The 25,636-nt window shown below is 44.5% G+C and overlaps 1 protein-coding gene and 1 long non-coding RNA gene across 2 annotated transcripts in view; one reads left to right on the top strand and one right to left on the bottom strand.

Moving 5' to 3' along the window:
* Positions 1 to 3,277: 3,277 nt before the first annotated feature.
* Chn2 (chimerin 2) overlaps positions 3,278 to 25,636 on the bottom strand; it is a 267,980-nt gene continuing 245,621 nt past the window's right edge. Inside the window, exons 8-13 of the mRNA XM_050155506.1 lie at positions 15,665 to 15,749; positions 11,765 to 11,938; positions 9,588 to 9,665; positions 7,803 to 7,940; positions 5,824 to 5,929; positions 3,278 to 3,927 (exon numbers count right to left, since the gene is read on the bottom strand). Coding sequence (XP_050011463.1) covers positions 3,756 to 3,927; positions 5,824 to 5,929; positions 7,803 to 7,940; positions 9,588 to 9,665; positions 11,765 to 11,938; positions 15,665 to 15,749 — 753 coding nt within the window. The 3' untranslated portion in view covers positions 3,278 to 3,755. The remainder of the gene's footprint in view (positions 3,928 to 5,823; positions 5,930 to 7,802; positions 7,941 to 9,587; positions 9,666 to 11,764; positions 11,939 to 15,664; positions 15,750 to 25,636) is intronic.
* LOC126509550 (uncharacterized) lies at positions 20,820 to 22,504 on the top strand. Its single transcript, XR_007594187.1, has 3 exons — positions 20,820 to 21,006; positions 22,074 to 22,171; positions 22,326 to 22,504. It is a non-coding gene; the product is annotated as an uncharacterized lncRNA (long non-coding RNA).

Raw genomic sequence — 25,636 nt, 5'->3', positions numbered from 1 at the left:
ACTGGCCAGTAGATCAGATTCTTAAGGCTAATATACAGCCAAACTCAACTTCACTTCCTCACTGCAACCCAATGATGTTTATCTCTACCTGGTCCCAGCTATCAGCCTCTCAGTCTTGTTGCTATGAGCAACTACTGATGCCAGTTGTTGTTCCCGGCATGTTCCCACATTCTCTGAGGGACCGCAGTCAAGTAATTCACATTTCCTTTCTGACTCATCCTTTGTGTGCACCGCGTGTGTATGAGTAGGGGCACATGTGTGCCACAGCATTTCTGTGTAGGTCAGAGGTCAACCAGGAAATTGCTTCTCTTTTTCCACCAGGAGTTGGGGACCAAACACAGATTATTAAGCATGTGGAGCAAGTACTTGGACTCATTTAGCCACCCTGGTAGTCTCAAGTCCTCTTTATTTATTTTGTTTATTGTAATTGTGTGTATGTGTGTGTGATGTATGAGTGTGACTTAAGTGTGCCATAGCATGTGTGTGTATGAGAGGACAACTTTGCTGAGTCAGTTGGCATGGATTCATTGTGAGGCTGGAACCTGAGTTGCCAGATGTATGGCAGGAACCTTTATGTGTGGAACCATCTCATAGATCCCTAAGAACGTGTACTACATCCTGTATCCTGGGATACAAAGTAAGAGAAACGAATGGAAACACCCATGGCCGTTGATAGCCTGAAGTTCAGTGACTAGAGTATGTTAGTGTTGATTTCTTGGTTTTGCTGAGTGTGCCCTGGTTTCACAGGACAGTAGCATTATGGGAAATTGGCTCACAGCTATGTAAAAACTCTCTACCATCTTGACCGCTGTTCTGTAAATACAAGACAAACAGACAACTTAAAAGTTTCTATGGAAACATTACTGACTCCCGCACCCCTTACATTAGAGACTGAAACCCTCAGCATGACCAGGTTTCTCTTTCAGCCACACTAAAATCATCTAATTCTTTCCACGAGAGAAGCCTTTCCCTTGCCTCTAGGTTTTCAGAGTCAGGGACGCTTGACACGAGTTTAGTGGAAGCTAATACATGTTATATTTTAAAAACTAAAGAACATCTATAAATTAGATTTTGATAGAGGTTGGATTGTATAAGCCACTCACATTGGTTTTCAGTGGAGTGAGGACAGCCCAGAGAGCCTTTCTTCCTGACTCTCTCTCTACCTCCAATGCAGCCTCAAGTCCCTTTCCTCAGCTGTCCTCCTTAACTTTAGCACCAGACCCAAGCCACAGTCAAGACCAGGGCTCTGAAAATCCAGTGGGCCCTCCCACCTTACTGCTGTCTTCTCCCACTCCCCTGCCCATCCCACCTTCCACGCATCATGTGTGGAAATCTTCAAAATTGCTTCTTCCTTGTAGTTGGTATTATCCCCTTGGAAGGAATGTGGAACCAGGTAGGTGGAGCTGGACCAAGCTGCCAGGTGGTTTGGGTGACAGGTGTGGTGAGCAGGCTATAGATTAAAGTCAGGGTGTGGGGATCAGGTGCTAGGATCCCTTCGAGAAAGAGTGAACATCCTCACAGCACATTACTGAGTCATGTCCCAACATCCCTGAATGTTGCTGGGACTTCCCCTTAACCCAGAACAAATTCTTCTCATGTTTCTTTCTTCCCAGCTCCCATGTGATGATACCTTCCCCAATGCCTCATAAGCCATAATGAGAAAAATACATATCTTGTTACTTTGGGCCACACAGTCCTTTACAAAGTCACAATCTGAACGTTATGCCCACATTTCCAGAGGTGCCAACTCATCCCCAGTCTCCCTTTTTTGCACCCTGCCCCCTGCTTCTGCCAGTCAGATCCAGTACCAGGTCAGTCAGTCTAGAATCAACATGGGCCTTTCTGACTCCTAAACCTTTGTTCTTTGTTAGGTCCTAGCACCATTTTCTCAAAACTTTTACTGCTACATAACGGGGAGGGGGCATTGGTGCAATGTGCCTTCTAGAAGTGAAGAGCCTTTCCCTCCCGACAGGCTGCCCAGGAGAAAGTGCACGGAGGAACAGGTTGCTTTGGGGTCACCCAGGTGAGCTGTAAACCCTTCAGGGTGGCTCAGGTGAGGTGGGGATTCTTTGAGGGGCTCCTCCTTTAACTTGTAGCTTGGTGAGACAGATTCCCCTGTCAAGATACATCTCCAAAATGATGGACAGAGCATTTAATACGCAGAATGCTTTTCCTTCTGTTTACACTGTCGTAAATTACAAAGTATTGTTCACTTCACAAAATAAAACCATTTCCAGATTATTTTTTGACAGTATCAAGAAGCATAGAAGCCACAAGGAACAAATCTGTACAGTTGTGAGGAATGCTGACAGCAGGGAGCAGGTCAAAGTGAGCCCCAGGTGCCTGGATTCTGTCTGTGCCTCTGCAGTCCCCACCACCTTAACACAGCAATCCTCTCCTAGGCGCTCCAAACGAGACAGGTTGGTACACGGGTCATCGTCTCCATCACCTTAACAGGGCAATTCTCTTCTGGGCATTGCAAGCAAGACATGCCAGTACATGGGGGCGTCTCAGGGAAAGACACTGCAACTGGCTTTTAAAAAAAATCTAGATTTACAATTTTTGTTGTTTTAAAATATTTTGCCTAAGTTACAAATATAGAAATCTTGGTGTGAAAAACTCATGCTAAGATAAATATAGCCAATAGGATGGGTCTCAGGTAATAAAATAAAATCATGTTAAATTATCTTCCCCACAGAACAACTTTATGACAGAAACACATTTGGTTTAAAAAAAAACCAACCTTATTTTTTCATAACTTAATAATAGGTTTATTATAAAAGAAAAGTAAGGAACAAGACAACAAAGATTCTGTGGGTTCATGAGTCATCAAATGTAGAGACGTGGCAAAGAACTTCCATTTCCCATTGACATGGACTCGAAGGGCCCGGAGGAGGAGAGGGAAAGTGCCAACCTGCGGGGGGACATCCAAATGTTCTCAGATCACTCTGTGTGACAAGACACACGCCGCATGTTATAGGACACACCCTGGAGATATGGAGAGGCCACAACCAATTCCATAACACCCATTGGGGAGTCACACAATGCTTACAGAAAGGAAACTTGGGGATGCTCAAGACCACGCTAGAGTCACTATGAACATACACTACCTCACAGCAAAAAGCCAGTGCTGAGGAGCATGGGCTGTGGAAAGCAGGGGCATGGGGGAGCGGCGAACTTTTATCGAAGCACGAATCAGGACAGAGGTATGTCAAGGTGATACTGCATTCACGGTCAACGTTCACCAGGCATCACAGCAAGAAAAGGGGGGACAAGGGACAGGGCCATAACCAATGCACTGCATTGAGTTCTATTTGCTAAAATAAAATAACATTCTTGCAGCTAAAATAAAATACATTTTACAATATAGGTTTCATTTAACACTTAACATATAGAATTGTCTTCTTTTTGTGAAGGTGGAAAATGTATACTGTACCAAGTACCTTTATGAATTAAGTTCCATTTTATTAATGGTAAGACTGACGTTTAAAGGTCTACGTTTTTTTTTTAATAAGTTAAAGAAAGATTTATTAATCACTCTTCCAGCAAAACAGACATATATACGAGGCATGGCAAAAGACCCAAGGTAAGGGGTTTCCTACCCTCACCCTTGCTCTCACGTGGAGGAGGGAGACACAGTCCCCAACACTGCAGTCCACTGTGGTCCGGGAAATCCTACCACTTGTTTGAAAAACAAATCAAGTGTAAGAAATGTTTTTATTCCGTTAGCGCCACCAGCTCATTTCCCTGATAGATTAGAACAGAACGTCTTCGTTTTCTATTAAAATCTGCACGATCAGCTTTTGGTACCGCATGTCATGGAGGGTGGTCAGAGTACTGTCCTCAGGGGGTCTCATCAGCGTGGGCCCGAACACAATTCCCAGATTTTCTGCGTTCATTAAATTGTCCTTTTCATTCATGGTAACCCTGCAAGGCAAGCACGGAAACTTCAGGCAGACTGGCAGAAGGACTGACATACTAGCTATACATTTGGGGTCTGAGACCATCTCTGGGTCTCAGGAGGCTGCGAAAGCAAGTGGAGACCAACAATGGCAGGAAGACATCTTTTTTTTTTTAAGATAATTTTCTGATTTGTTTTCCTTTTTAAGTTATTGATCCTGCCTTCAGTCATTAGAACTAAATGACTTATTAGGATCTACTGAGAAAACAGGTTAAGGATTGGGAGCCTGTCCTTCTTGAAGAAGAGTGTGCAAGTGTTATTTAGGCGACAACAGTTTGAAGGGGCAGGAGGTCCCTAGCTGACCCATGCTACCTTCCTCATAGGGAAGTCTGGTTTTTGTCACCACTTTGTACTGGTCTGCATGCTGGAGAGGGGGCTGAGTGTGGATTGGTACCACAGGGGAAAGACTGTTTGTAGAACAGGCTGCTATGTGTTTAGGAAGACCCTGGCTATTGTCACAGGGCAGGAGAATGGCTGGAATGTGGCCAGACTGGAGGGCAATTGTTTATTATGCCTAGTTCCCAGAGGATGAGGTACAGAGCAGTCATTATTGTTGGACCAGCATCCAGAAAAGAAGCAAAGAGGTTTTAAAGACAAAATCTAAGTCCTCAAGTTGCTTTGCTGGTTTCTTTGCAGAATGAATGATGATCTTCTAGACTCTTGCCTTCAGGAATTTACTCCTTTAAGAGTGTTCATCATAGATAAAAAGGAGTAGGTTCTACAAGACAGAACATACTGTGTTAAAAATGTGTTTAGGTTTTGCAGAGAAACAATCCCTTGCTCTCTGTTTCTTTGAAGCAGATTTAAATTAGCCACTTAATGTTATTTTTGGTCAGCTCAGTTTGAACTGTTTTCATGTTGCAAAGCTTAAAAAACAAGCAGGAGAGAGGCCACTCTTCACTCTGGGAAGAGGGACCCCAATTGAGAAAAGGTCTCCATCAGATTGGCCTATGGGGCATTTTCTTGATTGATGATTGACATGGGAGGGCCCATCTCACTGTGGGTGGTACCATGTCTGGGCAGGGGGTCCTCCATTGCATCAGTAAATAGTGGTAAATAGCGCGAGGGTGCTGTGTAGAACAAACCAGTAAGCGGAGTTCCTCTAAGGCCTCTGCTTTAGGTCCTACCTCCAGGTTCCTGCCCTGACTTCCCTCAGTGCTGGACAATAAAATAGAAATGCTAGCCACATAAACCCTTTTCTCCCCTCGTTGCTTTTGGTCATGGTCTTTATCACAGCAACAGAAACCCAACAAAGACAGAAGTGAGTACCTGAGAGAGGATGGCTGTTGTAACAGACCTGACCGTGCTGTTTTTCTGAGGTCTGTGGAGTGTTTGGAACTTCGGGCTGGGAAAGTCATCAGTGCTCAGAGTCTAATGGGTGCTCTGTGAGCTCTTGGGAGGTAAGAACGTTGAGAACAGCACAGCCATGGAGGCCTGGCTTGTGAAGTTTCAGAAGGGAGCAAAGACTGCCCTCAGGACTGTCCATAGAGTAGTTGGAATTGGGGTTCTGGTCACCTGGGACTGAAGAATCAGCTGTGACTAAGAAACCAGCATCATTGCGGTACAGTCTCCTGGGAGTATGTCCCCAGGGCAGCACACAGAAGTGGTGGTCCAGAGGGAGCCAAGGCTGCATCTCATGCTGACAGCTAGACTTGGCAGTGGGAAAAGGTGTTAGCCTTCCTCTCTGGAGGAGACAGAGGCGCCTTTAAAGGGAACAAAGCTGCATTCCTTGGGCATCTCCAGTCCCAGTTTCTAGAATCCGTACCACACCAAGAGCTGCTCTGTGTACTTGCAGTGGGGTGCCCTAATGCCTTCCCACCCTGGGTAGATCGGGGAGGTCAGGCATGCAGATGTTGGCCTACTTTTTGAGGTGGATCATCAGGTATCGCAGGGTCTCATAGTGGGCAGGTGGCAGCAGCATCAGGACCTCATGGACGGCTTCCAGCCTCTCATCTGCATTGGAGATTTCTATAAAGAACACAAAACCAACCACATTAGATACCAGCAGTCCAGAAGGGCGATGAGAAGTCTGCTTTGTCTTCGTTGCAAATAAGGCATCTGACAAATTCATACAATCTCATATATTCTTTCACTCAGCTTCTTTGTGTCCCATCTCATTCCAGAAAGAGCTGAGGGTGAGCACTGTATGCTTAAATCAACATCTGTGAAGTAATTTTGCGCTCACCATCCAGGGAACAAGTGTACTATAGGATTCCTAATTCTGGGGGCACATACACAGTTTCTGATGCCCTTCTGAGGCCTGAACTTGTTAAATCTACCAAAGCTCTAATTTCCTCTGTATTGTGTGGTAGTGTGCCCTTGAAGCTGTCCAATGGCTCTTTCCTTCCCATGCTTCCAAATACATTTTTCAACTCAAGGACATTGGCAGATGAGCCAATCAACAATGCCATCAATAAAGGCACATTCACAAAGGCATGGCAAGGGTTAACCGCATGGGCAGCCCAGGCTAGGAAGCAGATACTAGGCACGTTAACAATGGAAGGAAGAGTGTGTGAACTTGGGGCCACTGATAGGTATTGGCAGGAACTCAAGGAAAGCCCTTCTCTTATCCTGGGACAGAAACACTCCGCTGCTAGAACCTTCTCTATCTCAGACCACCAGAACCCAGGAAGGAATGGTCTTGCTAGGGGCAGGACCACAGCTCAACTGCAAAGTACACTGTGCATGGATCTTGTGGTGGTTTGAATGTAACTGGCATCCACAGGATATATTTAGCCCCTCCCTAATCTCAGGGAGTGACACTATTAAGAGGTGTGGTTTCGTTGGAGTGGGTGTGGCCCTGTTGGAGGAAGTGTGTCACTGTGAGGGCCGGTTTTGAGGTCTCCTATACTCAGAATACCATCACGTTTGTCAATCAACTTCCTGTTGCTTGCAAGATGTAGGACTCTCAAATACTGTCTGCCTGCTCCCACCATGCTCCCACCATGATGATAATGGACTGAACCTCTGAACTGTAAGCAACTCACCACAATTAAATGTTTTTCCTTTCTAAGAGTTGCCGCGGTCATGGTGTCTCTTCACAGCAATAGAAACCCTAACTAAGACAGATCTCAGCATGCCCTTGCTTCCTCCTGTCAGGGATTAACATAAATACTAAAACCTTTGAAGATATCTAATATCCCACAAAGTCAAAGAAAGTTCCTTAGAGAAGGCTTAGCTTCTCGCCTATGCATCTCAGCATCTAAATTCCTCCTGTTTTGTTACTCCCGTTACCAGGCAAAGTGTGGCCCCTTCTCTTGACATATCCTTTACTCGTCCTCTCCCAAGAGCAGTGTGCCCGACAGGTCAACACTGGATGAGGAATTGTTGGCTGACGGTCCCCTCTATATAACCCAGGCTAGCTTTGATCTCCAGATCCTTCCGACTCTGATCCTTATGTACCACGATTATGCAGCTCTAACCTGGCTGCTTTTATTAACCTTGAACAACACGAACAGGCAAAGCCTGGATGTGGTTTTAGCTGACACACAATGTGACTCTGCACAATGGACAGAAATAGTTTACATGTCCCTCCTAGGAGAACACTGATTTTTTTTTTAAATTACAGAAATTTACTCTTAGAAAACGCTAGAATTGCATTCCCTGTGCTCGTGTCCAGGACACAGGGAGCAATGATGAGAGGCAGAGCTGCCTGGCTCTCAGATTCTGCCTATAGAGTCAGACAGATATGAATGTGGGACATCTGATGAGCACTATCTGGGTTTCTATTTGCTGAACTTCTGGGCCCTCACCTGACAGGGCCAGAGCTCACGAAAGTCTTGGGAAAGCTCTGAGCTTTAATTTTCCTGAGAGTAAGAGGCCTGTAGTTCTCTATACTTACTCGCTGCCTCTATAAATTTGGAATAGGTGTCATATGTGATGACGGGGATCGGTAAGTCTCTGAAGTACAGTTTCAGGGCTCCAGTGATGATGTTTATGTCTGGGTAGATGTTAGCAGAGATATCAGCCTTCTCACCATCTGCAAAACAGGGAATGGTCCAAGTCTCAATGAGATCTTAATTCACCAAGTCAAAGCAGGTACAGAGAAAGGAGAGCCAGCATTGAATGTGTTCTGGCAAGTCCCAGAATCTCAGCTCTTAATGTCAGGAGCCTGGGGTGACAGAAAGGACCCCCGCGAGGGAGGCACGGCGGTGAAGAGGAAGGACAGACAGGAGGACAGCAGGATGGATCAAGAGCTTCTCTGGGTTCCAGCCCCTGCTAATGAGCCAACAGACATTGATCACAGTAACTCCCTATTGTAGGCAGACCACTTCATGACAGAGCAACACACTAGTATGAAGTGACATATAACGGTCCACAGGCATGAAATGCCATAGGGAAACCCATTATTCTGTGGCCAGATAATCTTTTTCTAACCTCTATGTTATCTTTGCCAGTATTTTTTGGCCTTGGACTAGAAGATGATATCTTTGGTTTCAGGCTCACTGAAGCTTCTTTAAATCTGACCCTTCCTACTCATAGCACAGGTACAATGACATTACTTGTTAATTGTTATGATCATTCTCAAGGCATCTACATCTGCATATGTGTGTGTCTATATATGTGGTATGTGTGTAAAGTATATGTACATGTCTCTTGTGTGCACACATGGAACTGGGAATGACAGTGGTGGCCACCAAGACCCAGCTATCCTCCTATCTCCAACCCCACAGTGCTGAGGTTACAGGCACACACGAGACCATAACTACATCTTTACGTGGGTTCTGGAGATTTGAACTCAGATTCTCATGCTCACTCAGCAAGTGCTCTTGCCTGCTAGGCCATCTTCCGGGCACTCTGGACCATTATATACTTTTTTAAAAAAATACATTTATTTTTAGGGGGCCTATCTGTGTCATGGCATACACACAGCAGTCAGAGAACAACCCGAAGGAGTCGTTTATCTCCTCCATCTTGTGGGTGTATAGTACTGAACACTGGTTGTAAGCCTTGGTGGCAAGTACTCACTGAGCCATCTTGCTGGTCCTCAAGTCATTTCTTTAACTCTAAAATTTTACTATTAGTATCAATCTATTTCACCTAACACATGTCATGAGATTTCTTTGTGGAAAAATACTGTTCAATTGTATGGAGAGTATTAACCTGCTGTACTTGGAGATTTAAAAACATAAATGCCTTAGCAAATGGTTCTAAGTTTTTAAAGAAGCCATGAATAACTAAAAGCACAAACCAAGACATTAAATGCATAGCAGATATGATAGACTATTGAACAATATGATGGTTAGAGCCAAGGCTCCTGGACAATGTGTGTCCCTAAAGAACAAAGAACTTAGCTCCTAAACCTACGCTTTCATCCCCAGCTCCTTTCTCTGGAATCCTGAGAGGAAAGCTCTCAGTAAGACCCCTGAAATGTGGATGCAGACAGCATTCTGTGATGATCTGCGGACAGGCTTCCCACTCAGATCTTTCTCACACTCTTCCTTCTGGGGTTACCTACCGGTCTACCGAAACACTTCTCCCAGAGAATGTTGAAGCGTGGTTCTTCCTATTTCTGAAGAATGACTCTCAGTAGTTCCCAGCCCCCACTTCCACTGTAAAGTGAGCTCTCGTTGCTTCACTGATGGTCAGGATAACCCAGGCGGCATTAAAGACAGTTCACACTCACCTCTGTCAAATGCCATCTTGACATCTTCGATGTGTTCTGTGAACCCAGAGACTCTGTAGATCCCTTCTGACTTCAATCCTGCAGGGCAGGGGACAGCAGGAGAGATGGGGGGAACCTTAATTTTGGTGTCCCACAGCATCTAAAAAGCCACTCGAATTTTCTACCCGCGCTGAGTGCTGGCAGGAACTGAGCAGATTTGGTTAGTGATCTGATCGATGCATCCTGCTCTGTTGCCTAAGAACCTGGATTTTTCCCACCAAGCTTCATTTGAGTCTGTCTTCATCTGCTTGTTGGAGATGGGCTTCTCAGTGGAGGCTGGGTCTTCCTCCTGCCTGGGTGCACAGTGAGCTGAGAGCTAAGATTCTCCCTAACTATTTTTGGTCATCAGACTTCCTCACACCTATTTCACCAGTGCAGGCAGAGCTCGGCTTTCTCCCTGGCATCTCATTCAGCCGTGTGGTGTACTGTATATAGCTACCCTTGGAGAAAACTAAATTGTATAGCCTCTTGTGTTTGATCATAAGAGAGACAGTATGCTAACCTACCAAGCATGCTTGAAATCAAGCATTATTGTTCTGTCTTCAGATAGCTAATCATATAAATAGATATGGTAAAGTTAAATTCCATTTAATAGTTTGAAAACTTAATCACTGTAAGAAAGAGAACATATTTTTGCCCTCTTGAGTATACTGATGTGTTAAACACATGCTAAAACCTAGCTTGCTCTTTTACCCAGTGGGTGACATATAAGATCCAAGTAGCAGAAGGATTAGAGGATCAGACTCCATATATAAAATTGAACTGGTGTTAAAACTGAGCTACAGCAAAAAGGAGTGACCTATACATTCTTTCTAACTTTTGATAACTAACATACATTCCTGGCTTTCAATTTTTACTTTCAAGGCATATGTAATATCTGCTATATGTGAGAGTCTGTGCTGAATACAAGGGATGGGTGACTCTGCTCTTTTCCCGGGACCATGGCAGGCATGTGCAATCTCACGAGACTCGGCTCCCTCACGGCAGCCATGTTGAATCCTAGCTCTGCTCTCTTGTGGCAGGCATGTTTGCTTAACTTTAGCTCTACCAGCTCATGGCAGGCATGCTCAGTTCATCTGTGTTCGGCACCCACCGTTGAAACTACCACTGGAAGTGACCCACAAGACAAAACTTGGGTGCCACTCTGTTCCGGTTGGGTACAGGCATTGCCAGAGAGGTTGGTCACAGCTGTTTACAGGACACAGTGGTGGACGTACAGTCCTGCTGATAGAGGGGAGAGAGGACATCTAGGAAGCCCCCCTCAGAAGCTGATGACTGGAGGCTGTCCTGAGAGATGGGCTGGGTTTGGAAGAGCAGCAGAGGCTGCCCGCCAGCCTTTCAGGATTTGTTTTCTTATCTTCCTACTCTAATGAAACACTTGGTTTCGAAACAACGTTTCATCTCTTTTGTTTTGTTTACTGTAGATACAATGTGACCAGTCACCCCCTATTTCTCCTGCTATGCCTTCTTGTAATGAACTGTACTCTCAAAGTGTGAGCCCAATAAATGCTTCCTTTCTCCAGTTGCTGCTGTCTGGTAATGTTACAGCAATGACAGTTGTAACTGTTACAGCTGGTCATGCTGGAAGACTGGAAGGAACCAGCACACCCTGTGTCCTGGATGCTGGACACTGGATAGGTCCCTCGTATGGGTAGACTTGTTTTGATCCTCAGCACCACCTTCTGGGGTACAACTGATTCCACTCACTTTACAGAAGAGGAAGCATTTCCAAAGAGGGAGCAAATTCCTTGTTGAAAGAACTCAGATAGGGTGAAGACATCCTTCTCTGTGACCTGTGCTGCTTTGGATACAGTGTTGTGTTTATCTGTCCCTCTGATTCTCCAATCTACCACCTTGAGGTTGAGAACGGAGACTTTCATATCATCAACATCTATTTAACGTATTTAATGCTCAGTAGACATTTGCAGAATGTGGACATGCATGACTTCTATAGGAATGGAAACTAATGATATTGGTTGGCTAAGTATATTTAGCTGTATGTGTGTTTGTGTGTGTGTGTGTGTAAAAGTCACTGTCATAACAGGGGCAGTAAAGTGAGTCGGTTTCCTCAATGAAAATGAAAATCAATATAATATATTAAGTATAATATAATAATATAATGATAGTATTTTACAAACCTCTCGCTTCAATTTCCCGAATACAGATGTCTACTACCATGGGCCTCTGAGTATTGTGAGCTTTTACGAGTGTGGTGAGGTCACAACAGTACACTTTCTTGATCCTCTTGAGATCAGGCTGGCAGTCGTTGGGGACATGCTTGGAACACTGTTTGTGTACATTCAACCCACAATCTGTGAACAAAGAAGCCACATTAGCCTCATTGGGTCCTTTCGTCAAATCCCAGGACAAATTATATGCTGCCAAAGTACATATTATAGTACCCAAGGGTTCGGTGATCTTTCCTGGAACATTCATCCCATCAGAAGATGGTGCTTCCCACTAGATGAGCACAAGATTCATCCTATGAAGTTTTATATGACTGAACTGTCCTTATGACTGCCTCTGTTTCATAGACCCAAAGAGAAGAACACCTAGCTGACATGGTCAGGGTGCTAATAGGCCTTTTCTCTTTAGACTGGGGTTCCTGGGGATTCCACAGTGAGCTTTGGGGCATAGATTCTCAACGTAGTCTTGCCTCATTAAGGGCATGGAGGCTCATTCTAGGCCATGCCTTTAAATCCTGGATGTTCTTTTGTAGGATACATAATAACTCTGTCTGCAGGACTGTCTGCTCTTTGATTTGCACCCTGCCCTTCCAGAAGTCCAGCCTGGAGTTTTCCATCCTTCTTGCTGGAAGCTGGAGTGGGCCATTCCTTTTCTGCTCGCTGTACTGTGACTGAGTGGAAGGGATGTTGCCCTGCACTCCGTCCAGTCCAGTACCCGAGAGCTGATATTTGACGACAAGGCCTTGTAATATGATGATTACAGTAATTATTTATAAGGATTATATCCAGAGCCAAAGCTGCAAAGGTGCTTTTAAGTTCAATGCACAAATTAAAAGCCTTGTTAGCAGCTGGTATCCACCAACGAACTTTCTCCACAATTACGTGACACAGTTTGCCTTCTGGAAAAATGAAAGTTTAATGACCAAGTTGCTCACTGTGAATGTGCTTGGCACTTAAAATGTCTTCTCATTGTTTCTCCTAGGTATAAAAATGGTATTTCTATACGTACATGTTATTGTGCATGCACAATAATGAATATTGTGGCCAGTTGCTTATAAGAATAGTGTTAACCACAATGGAGGTCTGACGCGTGTGGATGTCTGTGCAGTCACCAATGTTGATTCCTAGGTAATAGTCCTGGGCTCAGTTCTCTGCTCTCCCTTTCAAAGGAAAAGTTCTAACTGTCTTAGCTTAATCAGAATGTGAAATTCAACTAAATTCACGTACAAGTCAGTTTCATTTTGATGGAGCTACTGAGTGGGTGTAAATTTAAATTTGAACTGAGCTAGCTAGAACCGGTTTTCTTCCTGGGATCCTGGTTTATAAGGTGGGGATTACACCAGCACCAGGGGATCATGAAGGTCAAACAGAGGCTAGTGCCTCCGATCCAGCGTGGGCCAGGACTGTGAGAATAAAGCATGAAGGTACACGGAGAGGAGACATGGGGCCTGCCTGGCTGTTCTTCTGTTAGGGAATTTTATTACATCTTACAGACATCAATTAAAATTTTATTTTCGTTAAATTGTATCAGAATAGACATAAGATATATTTACAATTTTAACCATTGAATTATAATTTATTTATATTTAATTTCTTAAAATTAAAATTTATTTTAAATAATTTAATAATCATTTAACTTAACTATATCTATTTGTTTATTTATTGCAGAAAAGGTCTCACTGTGTATCCCTGACTGGCCTGGACCTTGCGATATAGGCCAGGCTGGCCTCTCTCTCACAGATACTCAGCTGCTTCTGCATTTTAAAGTGCAGAGTTAAGTGGCATTAAAACCACTGTCGTATAGCTACTGCCGCCACCTGCTATGAAAGCCTGTGTGTTCCGGCAGCACCCCAACCTGATGCCCACCAAACAGTAACCACACACACACCCTAGACTCACTCACTGGCAGTGACAGCCCGTGGAGTCCTACCTAGATTCTAACAGATGGATTCCTTTGCACTTTTCTTGGTTTTCCATGTCTTTTATAAGACTGAAGAACACTCCATTGTGTGCCTATGCCGTGTTATCTGTTTGTCCGTCAGTGGGGTTGGGTTCTATCCATCTTTCATCCACGATGAACAATGCCGCTCTAAGCATGGGCCTGCAAGTGTCTGGTGCAGACACTGCCTTTAAATGTTAGGATTACGTGGCAATTCTGTGCTTAATTTTCTTACAAACTTTAAGACATTTAGTTTATTTACATATATAGAACATGAATCCTATGAAAATTAGGATGTTTAAAGCAAATTTAAAATCTGGACCATTAAAAACATCTACATTATGGAGAACTGAGGCCTGTGGGGACTCCCTTGACTATGAATGGCCAGTGTCTAGTCTTCCTGCTCTTCAGGGAAATATTAGATCAAAAGTAACCACTGGAGACAACTTACACTATAACCTTACATCATGTTTCCTTTCAAACAAATTAGAAACAGAAACAAACAAAAAAAATCTCAGAGCTCGTCCACCCTAGAGAAAGTCGCTGATTACAGCTAACTGGAGTCCAGAAACCTGTTTCCATAATATTGACTTTGGACCAATTTCCTGCAGAAACTGGATAATATCTGTGACAAGGGTACAACCTGACAGCCCTAACTAACAAGCACAGAGTAATTCACGTGGTGGATCCCCGCACTCAGGCCTGGAGCTGTAGGATGCCTGTGAAGCCTTGTGGGTCTGTTCTGTGTTCAGCAGAACCTTCTGGATAGGTTGTTTCTGATGTGGGTTTGCCACCTGCCTCAGGACTCAGGGTGGGAAGCTCGAATTCCTCACACAGCAGTTAGGCACTGACATGGGGGTGGCTGTGCCTATAGAAGGGACGTTAGTAAGCACCTTCCAGGCAGAAAGGAAGGTGGAGGATACGTGATCCCACGAGCTAAATGGGTACCAGGGAAAGAGGCACCTCTCAGTGGGAGACGTCAGCTGATTCTATTCACCATGTCCTAGGACGGAGGCAAGCAGCCACAGAATCTGTGGTATTCCAGTCAGCCCCAGGGGCAGCTGCTCTTGCTCTCAGCGCCAGTGTGTGCCAGGAAAAGCATGGCAGTGTGAGCGGGGAAACCCGGCTAACATGCTGGTTTGGCAGCCCTTCGCGTTTTGTTCAGTGTCTCTTAAAGAAGATGCGGCCCATGACATTTGCAGCTGGGGTTTGCATACAGTTCTCGATGGGAAACTAGACCCGGGGTTCAAACTACTTTGAAGTGTGTGAAAGCAAGATGGATTTGATCAAAACACACTGTATGAAATTCTCAAAGGATGAAGTAAAACATTGAAATGACTTTTAAATTTAAATCTTAAATTATTTAATGGACATAATTTCACTATCAACTTGATGGCAAAGAACTGGATGTGAGCTCTGGACTGCTGCTGCTTTTAAACGGATGTTTCACCACTTAGCCGTCGCCTCTAAGACTCCATCTCTTTTTCATTTACTAGGAGATAACCCTATCTTCCTTTGGCTCTGCTGGTGAGGGTGCAGGGCATGGTGATATTGGGGCAAATAGTGTTTGTGGCAAATACTCATGGCATTCACCACTGTTCTTTTTTATGTCCTGTCTGCTAAACTAAAATGGAATTGGAAAGATATATAATAAAATGGATTTTCGAAATCTAGGCAGTTTCATTAAGATCTATTAAATCATTTTCTCTTAAGGGCTGTGGCTGGTTTGGGGAGGCAGGTACATTTTAAGGAAGTGTACTTGTTTGGTGACTTCTCATTGTATGAACTTACATTCAGACAAGCTAGATTTCTGAGCTCATCCAAGCACAGTCCCTAGCTAGCTCTGAAGGCTGCTTCCCACTCAACAAGGTGGCACTTTATGTAACTAGAAGAGGACAAAGTTTCATGTCTACCTGAACAGCGGACTCCTTGGGCGATGAGCCCCCACATGAAATTGGCGCAGTATTCACACCAGTGTGGGCCTCGGAATGTGTGCACCTGCGGGGCAGACAGAAGAGCACAGAATGTTCAGTCACCTGAAGGCACCGAACCTGACACAGCCTCGGCAGCAGTGCTCTGGCCCTGGGCCTTTTTTGGTCCAGTAAGGCAGAGTTGCATACTGTTCTGAAAGAATCAGACAGATTTGATCTTTGAAATTCTTCATGGATCCAGCATAACCCAACACAGGCAGAATGTGGGGGAAAGAGTGAGACCACAGAAATATACAGAGATGGAACGAGACTATCACACCCCAAACAAGGCTCTAAGAGTGCAAACCCAAGATAGCCTAAGCGGTGGGTAGGTCGCTCCGTCCTGCATTTAGCTCAGCAAGTTGTTTTGGGCAGAAGAACTCAATTACTGTGTCCTCTTGACTGAAGTTGCTCTATTCAGGTGTAGAATTTCCAGTCAGATATAAATAAGCCATGGTTATGAGATAATTAAAAGGTTTCAAGGCTTTGAGCCACTTCCAGAAAAAGGCATTTAAAAAAGTAAAGGAGTTGGCGAAAAATGCAGGTTTACGAGCCCACGAAATGGCTTTTCTGAGGGACAGGGACTATATTCAACCAGTTCTGCCATGGCTTTCAGATGAGTAAGTTGGAAGGCTTTCTGGCTGGCCAAAGTCATCCTGGTCTTACTGTTCAGTATCTCAACCAGCTCTTAAGTATTCCAAATGCTACAAAGTAAGGATGGTTTTAGCTTAGGTTATTCAGGCACAGGACCACACATTAATCTGTGGATCAACACAACACAGCATAACACAATGCAAAACAAAACTGTTCTCCAGCACTGAGGAAGCAGAAGTAGGAGAGTTCTTGCTATCAAACCTGGCCAAGATGAGCTGAAAACCATACAGTGTATTGAGGAGAACATGAATCTATGTAAAAAAAATAAAGTTCTAGGTTTTTACACAGTCCTAGCAAAACTTCTTTAAAGCTAAGATAAGCTAGACAATATTTTAACAAAGTAGGGATCAATGTATTACTACTTTTTAAGAATACTATTCTTAGCAAAGACAAACAAACCAACCAAAATAACAAATACTGTCACAGTTTGGGAAGGTGAGCGGTCCCTAAGGGAAACAGCTGACCTGATACTCCTGAGGAAGGAGCAGCCCATCAGACTCCTTTGCTCAACTACACATATTGGCAAGTGTGCTAGCAGAGTGGCGGGTGACATCAGCCTCCCAGTCGAATTCAAGCGTGAACGACCACAGCGAAAGAAAGCATGGGACTGAATCTGAAGGAGCGCCTTATGACCACGGCTCTGTGCGGTGAAACTAAGTTCTATCTGCCTTTCGGGTATTAAGTTGCCCGGGACATTGTTTCTGTTTTGAAAAACAGTGACACCAGTCTTAAAAATTGTTTTTACTTGAATGGAGAAGTGGTCCATTTGGGTATGATCCTAACCCATGACAAAGCACTCCTTGTAGGAATGCAGAGAATCCACGAGGCGCTTGCATTTTCCAAAGGCCACCATTCATTTCTAGGCCCACTGAAACAGAACTCTGTACTAAAAGAACTCTTGGGGAACATGAGCCACCAAGAGTTGAACATGTTATGAATTCAACAACCATTAATGTTTTACCAGAAAAGGGCTAAAGGTGCCAGTTGATTTTGGCTGTAAAGCTGATTATTAATACACTGTTGAAATTGTACCATAAGGTAAAAAAATATGTAAGTTCAAGTCATATGGAAAAGGTTACAGAAGAAAGGTGGGGCTGCTGCCATAGTGAGAATACGGGGGCACTTTCCTCGATGGTCCTGGACGGTAACTCAGAGGAGGAGAATAGCTGGCTCTGTACAGAAAGGGCAGGGGACATTCTGGGCAGAAGAACCTCTGGAGACTCTGTAGGAACTGAAGAACTTGGTGTGATTGGCAACTCAAGGCTGATGTGGCTAGAGCAGAGAGGAAGAGGAGAGGAATGGGAGATGAAGGGAGGGTAGAAAAGGGAAAGTCACTTGGGTGGCAGTGGGGGACAGTAGGGGACAGGTCTCAGACTTTCTTAGTGATGCAGATTTGGAGTGGGCTCAACAAGGCATTCCTGCTTGAAGTGGAAAAGTGATTCTTTCAAAAGATCATTCTGACTCTGTCTTGAGCGTGGGTGAGAAGGTTTGGAAGGGGCAGAGCAGTCTTGTTGAGGAACCATAAAGACTAAAGCAGAAGCCTGGCAGGAAAGATGGTAAGGGCCTGTATATTTTGAAGATCAAAATTGTATAACCTCACAGCAGAATGTACGTGGGTCTCTGAGGAAGAGAGAGGGTGGGGAAGAGTTTTGAATGATCCCTTGTTCCCCCCTTAGGAAGCAGGTGGAAGATAATACCATCTGATGAGGTGGGGAAGATCCTTAGTGGGGAGAAGTTTAAGGCTTGCTTTGGGTAGGCTGAAGACAACGCTGTCATGCCAAAGTGTTAGTTACAGCAGGAAGTCACATGAATTTAGTGGCTTGGAGAAGGAGTGGCGGTGACAGAGATGGATGTGGCCATCTCTGAAAAAAAGGTAGATGGTGTTTTAATTGGACAAATGGATTAAAAAAGCATTAAGGACAGGGAGGAGAAAGCAAGTAGGGAGAGGTCGTGTCTGGTCCTCCATTCTCCACTACTTAAAGAAGACCAAGAGAGCAAAGCACTTCCGAAGCCAACAGGTGAAGACTGCTTTAGGGAAGGGGTGGGTCGCCATGTTGGATACCGATATGATACCCTAGTAGGAATGTACTTAGATGTTGATTTGGGTACAGGGAAGCCACTGGAAACCTTGTCAGAAACAGTTTCTCTGGAGATTGAATACAGAATTAAGGTTCAACCTGAACTGAATAAGTGGGGGATAATGAACTAGAGAAAAATGTAGGAAAACCCATGAAGGAGCTTGGCTAGCTAGGCTTGGTAGTTCAGGGAAGCTAAGGAAAGGGGACTGAAAGTTGAAGGTCTATTGGGCAGCAGCAAGACTATCTCAAAAAGCAAAAACAAACCCACTTCATTCAATTAGTTCTGTCCATATGTGCATGGGTATAGAGCCATCCATCATGGGGTCATGGAAAATCCACCACTGGCCATGCCCTCAAAAAACAATGACCCTCTCACTCTGGACAGTCACCAACTGCCAATAACTCCACGGTAAGGGGTTTATATGGTCATATTTCATTTTATACACACATAAATGTCTCAAGAATAAAAAATTACAGTAAAAACAAAAGCATGGCAAGAACTAAAATATGAAAAGGAAAGGGGTCTCAAGATGCGGCTCAGTGGCAGAGCTCGAAGTCTTAGGTTTGGTCCCCAGTAATACAGAAGGAAGCTTGGCTATGCTGCTAAAGGAGAAAAGACAGGACACAGGAGTTGTGGGCTGGAGAGACAGTGCTTTGAAAGACACCAGGACACAGTGAACAGTTAGTGGGACTGATAAGTCACGGTAGATGCAGAATAGGCAAATATACACAGAGACATGGTGATCCTGAGGAGCCGCGAAATGGTGAAGTAGTGGAAATGGACGTACGCAATACTGAAAGAGAAGAATATTTAAGATTTTCCAGAATTAGTAAAAGGCGCAAAACATCATCTTAAGAAACATGAAATGAGTTTCAAACCAAGTACATAAAAGCAATTTGTCACCACAGAGAAAGTGGTAACGCTGTTCAAACCTGAGCCCTGAAGACATGACATTTGCTTGGAAAGGGACAACAATTAAGGTAAAGACAGGCTTTTTCTTCAGCAACTATGAGATTATACATCAAATAACTCCATCACATCGTGAGCCTAACTTTCATACCCACTTAATTATGGAGAAGGGTAGTAAGATAATGATATTTTCTGACGGACAAGAAGCACTTTTGAGCCTCATGCAAAGAAACAAAGGATATGCTTCCCTGAGTTGCAGAAATCAGAGAAAGGAATGTGACTCCAGATGCAGTGGTAAGTGCGGTAAAGAAAACGAGCCAGTCTCTCGGTTCTATCTGCAGACAACATCAACACTAAAAGAGTTAGTTTCAGGGATTCAGGAGCAGGTCCGCAAATGAAAAGGGTTGAACGTGGGCAGGAGTTGAGTCACTGCATCGTCTTTATATTTTGGGAGATGTAGGAAGAACTTTTTATTACCTGAGGATGTTCTAAATAACTAGAGACAAAGTGGTTTTCTTTTCTTTTTCTTTCTTTTTTCTTTTTGAGTACATAGAAAAGCAAGGCATAGATTCCATATATTAAGAAAATATCCAAGAGGAAAATGACACACAGATTTGATCAAGCCAATAAAAAGTAAGAAAAAGTAAGAAAACCAGTGAGCACATATAAAATATTTGTAATTCTCTAATGACCTATTCAGAGGAAAAAGATTTGCAGATGGTATTTAACAAATATTTACAAGAAACACATTCAAAAAACAACGTCAAAGCCAAAAAGATGTACCTCAAAAATGCGACTAGCCCAGTGAACCCAGTAAGCCAGACATGCCTATTTGTGTAGTCATAAGAGGGCATAACATTGGTATGTTTTACTAGAAAGACATAACTACTTTGAGCTTACATGTATATGACAACACAGTTTCAAAAATCTAAAATAAACATGGAAAAAATTTTAAGGAAAAGTTGACAATTTTACCATTATGAGTTCAACATTTATTTACTGAAACTGATAAGTAGCTGTTGTTAATAGATGACAAAGGAAAGGAAATTTATACCCAACAATTCAAAGAATGTACTTTCCCCTAAAGCACACAGAGCATTTACATAAGCTAACTGCTAAGTATAATGTGAGCCAGTCATAAAGACACAGCAGCAGCGCTCCCAGTATATACTGTGTGTAGCAGACTTGGCACCCAGCAGTGACAAGTGTACCTCAGAAAGGTATGCTTCTCATTCCCAATGGGAAGGTGGGAAGAGATGAAAAGCACCCTACCGGAGTCACCTGTGACCTTTGCATCACCTCGTCATTTCTGTGATTATTTAGTTAACATGCAGGTGGCTGCTTTGAGCCCAGCTCTATCCTTGTGCAAGCATAGCTGAGAGACAGCAGAGAAACAAGCAAACCCTGCACCCAAGGATTTCAACATCTAGAAGGATAAACAGGTAATAAAAGCGATCGTGTGTCAGGTGATGTGCCTGATCACGTAAGACATTCTATAACACAATAACAGAGAGAATAACTAGTTCTTGAAAGGAAAAAGGGTTAAGTGTACAGAGTTTAGACGGATAGAAGGGCACCAGACTGGGAACCCGAGTAGGAGGGTTCACTCCCGTTGACGGGTGAGCGCTTGACAACAGTCCGAGGTAAGACAGTGTAATGGAGGACCTAGAAAGGAGGGCTTGGGCGTTGAAACTCAGTCGTTTTTGATAAGATATGTAAGCAGAGGGATGATACGAAGCTACCTGGAGCATATCTGGTGCATCACTGGCGCCACAGTCAAAGCGCCAGGTTCAGTAGTTAGGGAAGCAGTTTCGGTATTTACTGCACACAGATGGGGGACTAACTACTAAGCACTTCCAGAAACGCGGGGCTGTCCATCACACTGCCAGTCGTCTGCAATGTTACCCAGCACATCAAAACTGCACAGAGTGCTTATCAGTCCTGCCGTATTTATTCCATGTCTTTCCCAACACCCAGCCCGTGGGCAAACGACACATGCAGGTAGACCCCACAAGGAACAAGTGACTCTCCGCGTCCCTTACTTAGTCCCACACTAGTAAAACAAAATACAAATCAGGGGGAATGTGAGTTAGACAAACATTATTTTAGGCCCCCTGCCCAGTTTCCTTTTGAGGATGAGACATTGTTTATTTTTTGTGGCTGGTGTGTTATTCAATTTTCTACTGGAACCCGAGGAGAGAACGGACTCCAGGGAATGCTGAGGGTGTGTTCTGAGCCATGATCTTTGGGGTTGATGTCTGACATCTGCCATCTCAGTGAAAAAACCTTATACCTTAAAACAAAACAAAACAAAAAAAAACACTAATCAGCTCTTTCTATTCTCTGAAACTTACTGATTTTCAAATATATATATATATTTTTTTTTGTTAAGAGAAAGAACATTTTGCAAATTCGAGGGTAGTAACTAAAATACCCCAGACAGGAAGAAATTCTCCAGATAGGAAGAGTGTTTTGTCCAAGACTATTCTACTGGCATGGTCTTCCTGGAATTAAAAGGCCACAGCGAACAACAAGATGGCATTGCGAGAGATAAGGTAGATGGGCATGTAATAAAAACAAGAGGGAGAAGAGCTGTCAAGAGCATCCCAGGCAGCCAGCAGGCATCCCCACTCAGCTCTCCGGAGGTGAACAGGATGTTATTGTCTCACATTTGCTGAATCTGGAAGGCCCGTCTCTCTCGTGGTTTCAGAGCAAATGTTTTGATGGGCCAGTGCAGACACCGCCGGAACACGCAATCAGCTTGCCCAGACTCCAGCTGTAAGCAAGCGCGACTTAAGATGTGCTGCGGTGAGGAATTTTTATATTTTCTTATCAGTTTATATCAGGATTCCTCAATATTATCCTTATTAACATTTTTGGGCTAGGAAATTCTTGGTTTTGGAGGGAGGTGGCTGTCTTGGGCACTACAGGGATTTTTATTTTCTTTCTTTTTCTACCCCAGCATCCCTGGCTGTCTACATACCAGAGACTCACAGAATCCCTGAAGGGATGGGACAGACGTTGACAAGTGCTTCCCAGTGGTGGTGGCAGGGGCAATGCAACCTTGACTGAGACTCACAGACACAGAACAAAACCATTTTGCCCCAGCTTATCAGTTTTATTTTTCATAATAAAAATGCAACTTGACTGTTTCGTTGTACTTGGAAAAAGGACTATAGGGCTAAAGCCACTTTCTAGACTGTTTAATGTGCATAAAAGAGTGGCTTAGAGTTGGCAAAAGACTCTTTCAGACTCAAGGGCCTGGGTTTTGGAGGCCCAGGGTTCACTGTGAGGGGAGGCAAATTCGCCTCACTTGCCCACAAGGCCAGTAGTGCAGTCAAGGCCTCCAGGTTTCCACAGAGGATTGTTCCTCTACTTTACTGTTTCCCACAATCATGTGACAATGAACTCATGTGAGAAATTAAACTCTGGGCTTTCCCTTCCTGCAGGAGCAGGTGAAATTCTGACCCTGAAGTGAACCTTCTCAGATGTAAGGAGATAGCAACGTCACCTGTAACAGAGACACTTTCTGTTCCCTCAGCAAGGTTCACCGCTCAGATGCTGTGAGAGCGCCCAGTGCTAAGACAGGCTCTAATGGAGGCACCAAGGATCCCTGGAGCAGCTGCCTGGGCATTTAAGATGGGATTAAAGGTGTGATTCCACGGTAAAGCCACAGACAAGCTCAGAGACCTGGCCTTGTTGGCAATGCTGAATCCGACAGACTATGAGCTAAGCCTCAGCTTCATGCTCGTCTCCAGCGGTGGGCCTGAGAGACTTAAGACTTGGGGTTCCTGGCTGAGGGAAGCCCTTAGACCCTCTTGCAAAGGTTCCACACCAGAGCTTAAGTAATTTATGCCAGAGACACCAAGGCAGGGGCAGGGATGAAGGGGGCACCCTAGTGACTGGTTAAGATGCAAAAGCAGACGGCAACAGCTGTGCGTGCATCTGAAGGCAGAAGGAACTGTGTCATAGAAAAGAGGGGGCTGTGTTCCCAAACTATCACTGGCCACAAAGCCTTTCTTGGATCTTCTCCTTGGACTCAGATGCTCCTGTGTTGATTTCCACTCTTATTTATGTCTACCTCCTCCTGAGGTCTAAGGCCACACACCCTGAAAAGGCTAGATTCCAGCTCTTCTCAGAAGTTAAGCAAGCTCAGACCTGGTTATTGTTTGGGTTGGAGGAACCAGAGGCTCCCCCACTCACTCCCTGGAGCTGTGGACAGACAGCTGAGGAGCACTACTCTGGGGGTTGTCCTGGCCACGTCCTCCCTGGCCTCTCTGGCTGTCACTGGTACACTTTGGTGTGATGGAAAACACATCTCCACCTGGGTGATGGTGGCACACGCCTTTGATCCCAGCACTCGGGAGGCAGGCAGGCAGGCAGGCAGGAGGATCTCCGTGAGTTCAAGGCCAACCTGGTCTACAGAGTGAATCTCAGGACAGCCAGGGCAACACAGTGAAACCGAGTCTCAAAAAACAGACCAACAAATAAAAACAAACAAGATATAAAAAGCACATCTCCAGACATCGCCAAATGTCCCCTCTGTGGCGAAAAGTGTCCTGGCTGTGAAGCCCTTGGCAGGAGAATGCTGCTGTGTGTCCCTCAGCACTTTCTGGCACCTGGCACCCAAGCAGCCCGTGGTCTGCGTTGGTGGAGTAAAGGCATAAATGGCTGGGGAGCTCTCTTTCCTGGAAAGTTTCAGAAGGCGTCTTCTTAGTATGAATTGTGACCACTGGTACCCACTCTCTTGTCCCATATAAAACACAAAAGGCTCATTTCTCTGGGTGGAAAGTGCCAGAATCGAGCATTTAGTCATTCAGAATAGTCCTTTTGAATTCTGTGTTATTTAGAGCCAGACAGAGTCCATAAAAAATTAAGAACAGTTAAGCACTTGCTAGGGGTCAGATGATGTAGCCGGTAAGTGACACTGTGAAGCTGTATGGCTGAGCCATGTCCTGGTGTGGCTGAACGTGGGCACCCTGCTGTGGGCTGCATTAGGTCTCAGTCTCAATCCTGAGCTCTGCTGGTCTGAGAGGGACTCGCAGTGACAGTGACGAAGACACCGTGACACACACATAAAGGTTAGCTGGGTGGGAGACGTGCTCTGAGTCTGCTCTGAGTCCACCGTGGCACGAAGGTGGGACACCTGCCCACACCCTTTCTCTACAAACTGCTCTCACACTTGGTTGAAATTCCTGCTGTCAGCACCGTTCCTTTAGCCCAGTGCTTCTCAACCTTCCTAATGCTGCAGCCCTTCAGTACATTTCCTCATGCTACGGTGACCCCAACCATAAGATTATTTTCATTGCTACTTCATAACTGTAATTGCGATGCTGTTGTGATGCGGTATCTTCCGTTCTGGATGGTCTTAGACGACCCTTGTGAAATGGGTTGTGAGCCACAGGTTGAAAACTACTGCTTTGGGTGAAGCTAGCATGCAGCTTGGTCCTAAAGGATTTGTTTAAACCAGGACAGATGGATTAATTAAGTCATTACTGTCACAAATAAGCTCTTTTTTTTATGGTAAACACATACTGTCAAAGTTTGGATTTTAAATGTTCTCACCCCTAAAACTCATATGTTGAAATCTTGGTTCTCAGCTATGGTGCTACTGGGAGGTGGTAGTGACTTTAGGAGACAGAAGTTTTCCTTGTTGGAGGAAATTAGAGCATTGGAGAGTGTGTCCTTGGGGATACACTGGAACCCAGCACTTTCTCTGTTTGCTTCCTGACTGCCATGAGGTGAGCAGCTTTGCTCTAATATACACTTTGACTCATGATGTTCTGTCTTGCCACGTGCCAGAAATGACAGAGGCCAGAGACCATGTGCTGATCTGAATCCATGAGCCAAAAAGAAAAGGAAAAGAAAAAGAAAGAAAGAACCTTTCCTCTTTAAGTGGGTCTATCTCAGCATTTTGTCATAGCAATGAAAGGCTTACCAACACAGGTCCTCACCGTGGAGCACTAGGTAAAAGTCTTGGCTAAGCACAGGGATCGAACTTAGGGCCTCTGCATAACTTCCCATGTAGGTTTATCCGAAACCAGATGACTTTTTTCAAAGTATGTATCCCAGCAGAAGAAAAAAAAAACCCTGGAAGAATGGAGTGTGGGAGGAGCCCAGGTCGACTGAGTAGTGACAGCACTTTTCAGTAGAAGAATCAGTGGGAAAACGGAAGACAGGAGTGACGAGGCAAGAGAAACAACAGCGTTGGAGGTGTGCTAGAGATGTGCACACTTCCTCTTCAGCTTTGCTAAGGAGCAGTCCTGGCTGTGA

The sequence above is a fragment of the Alexandromys fortis genome, unplaced genomic scaffold (genome assembly GCF_014885135.2).
Source record: "Alexandromys fortis isolate MF-2015 unplaced genomic scaffold, M_Fortis_MF-2015_v1.1 scaffold_93, whole genome shotgun sequence".
In the NCBI taxonomy this organism is placed as follows: domain Eukaryota; kingdom Metazoa; phylum Chordata; class Mammalia; order Rodentia; family Cricetidae; genus Alexandromys; species Alexandromys fortis.
This window is presented reverse-complemented; position numbering and strand designations above follow the sequence as displayed.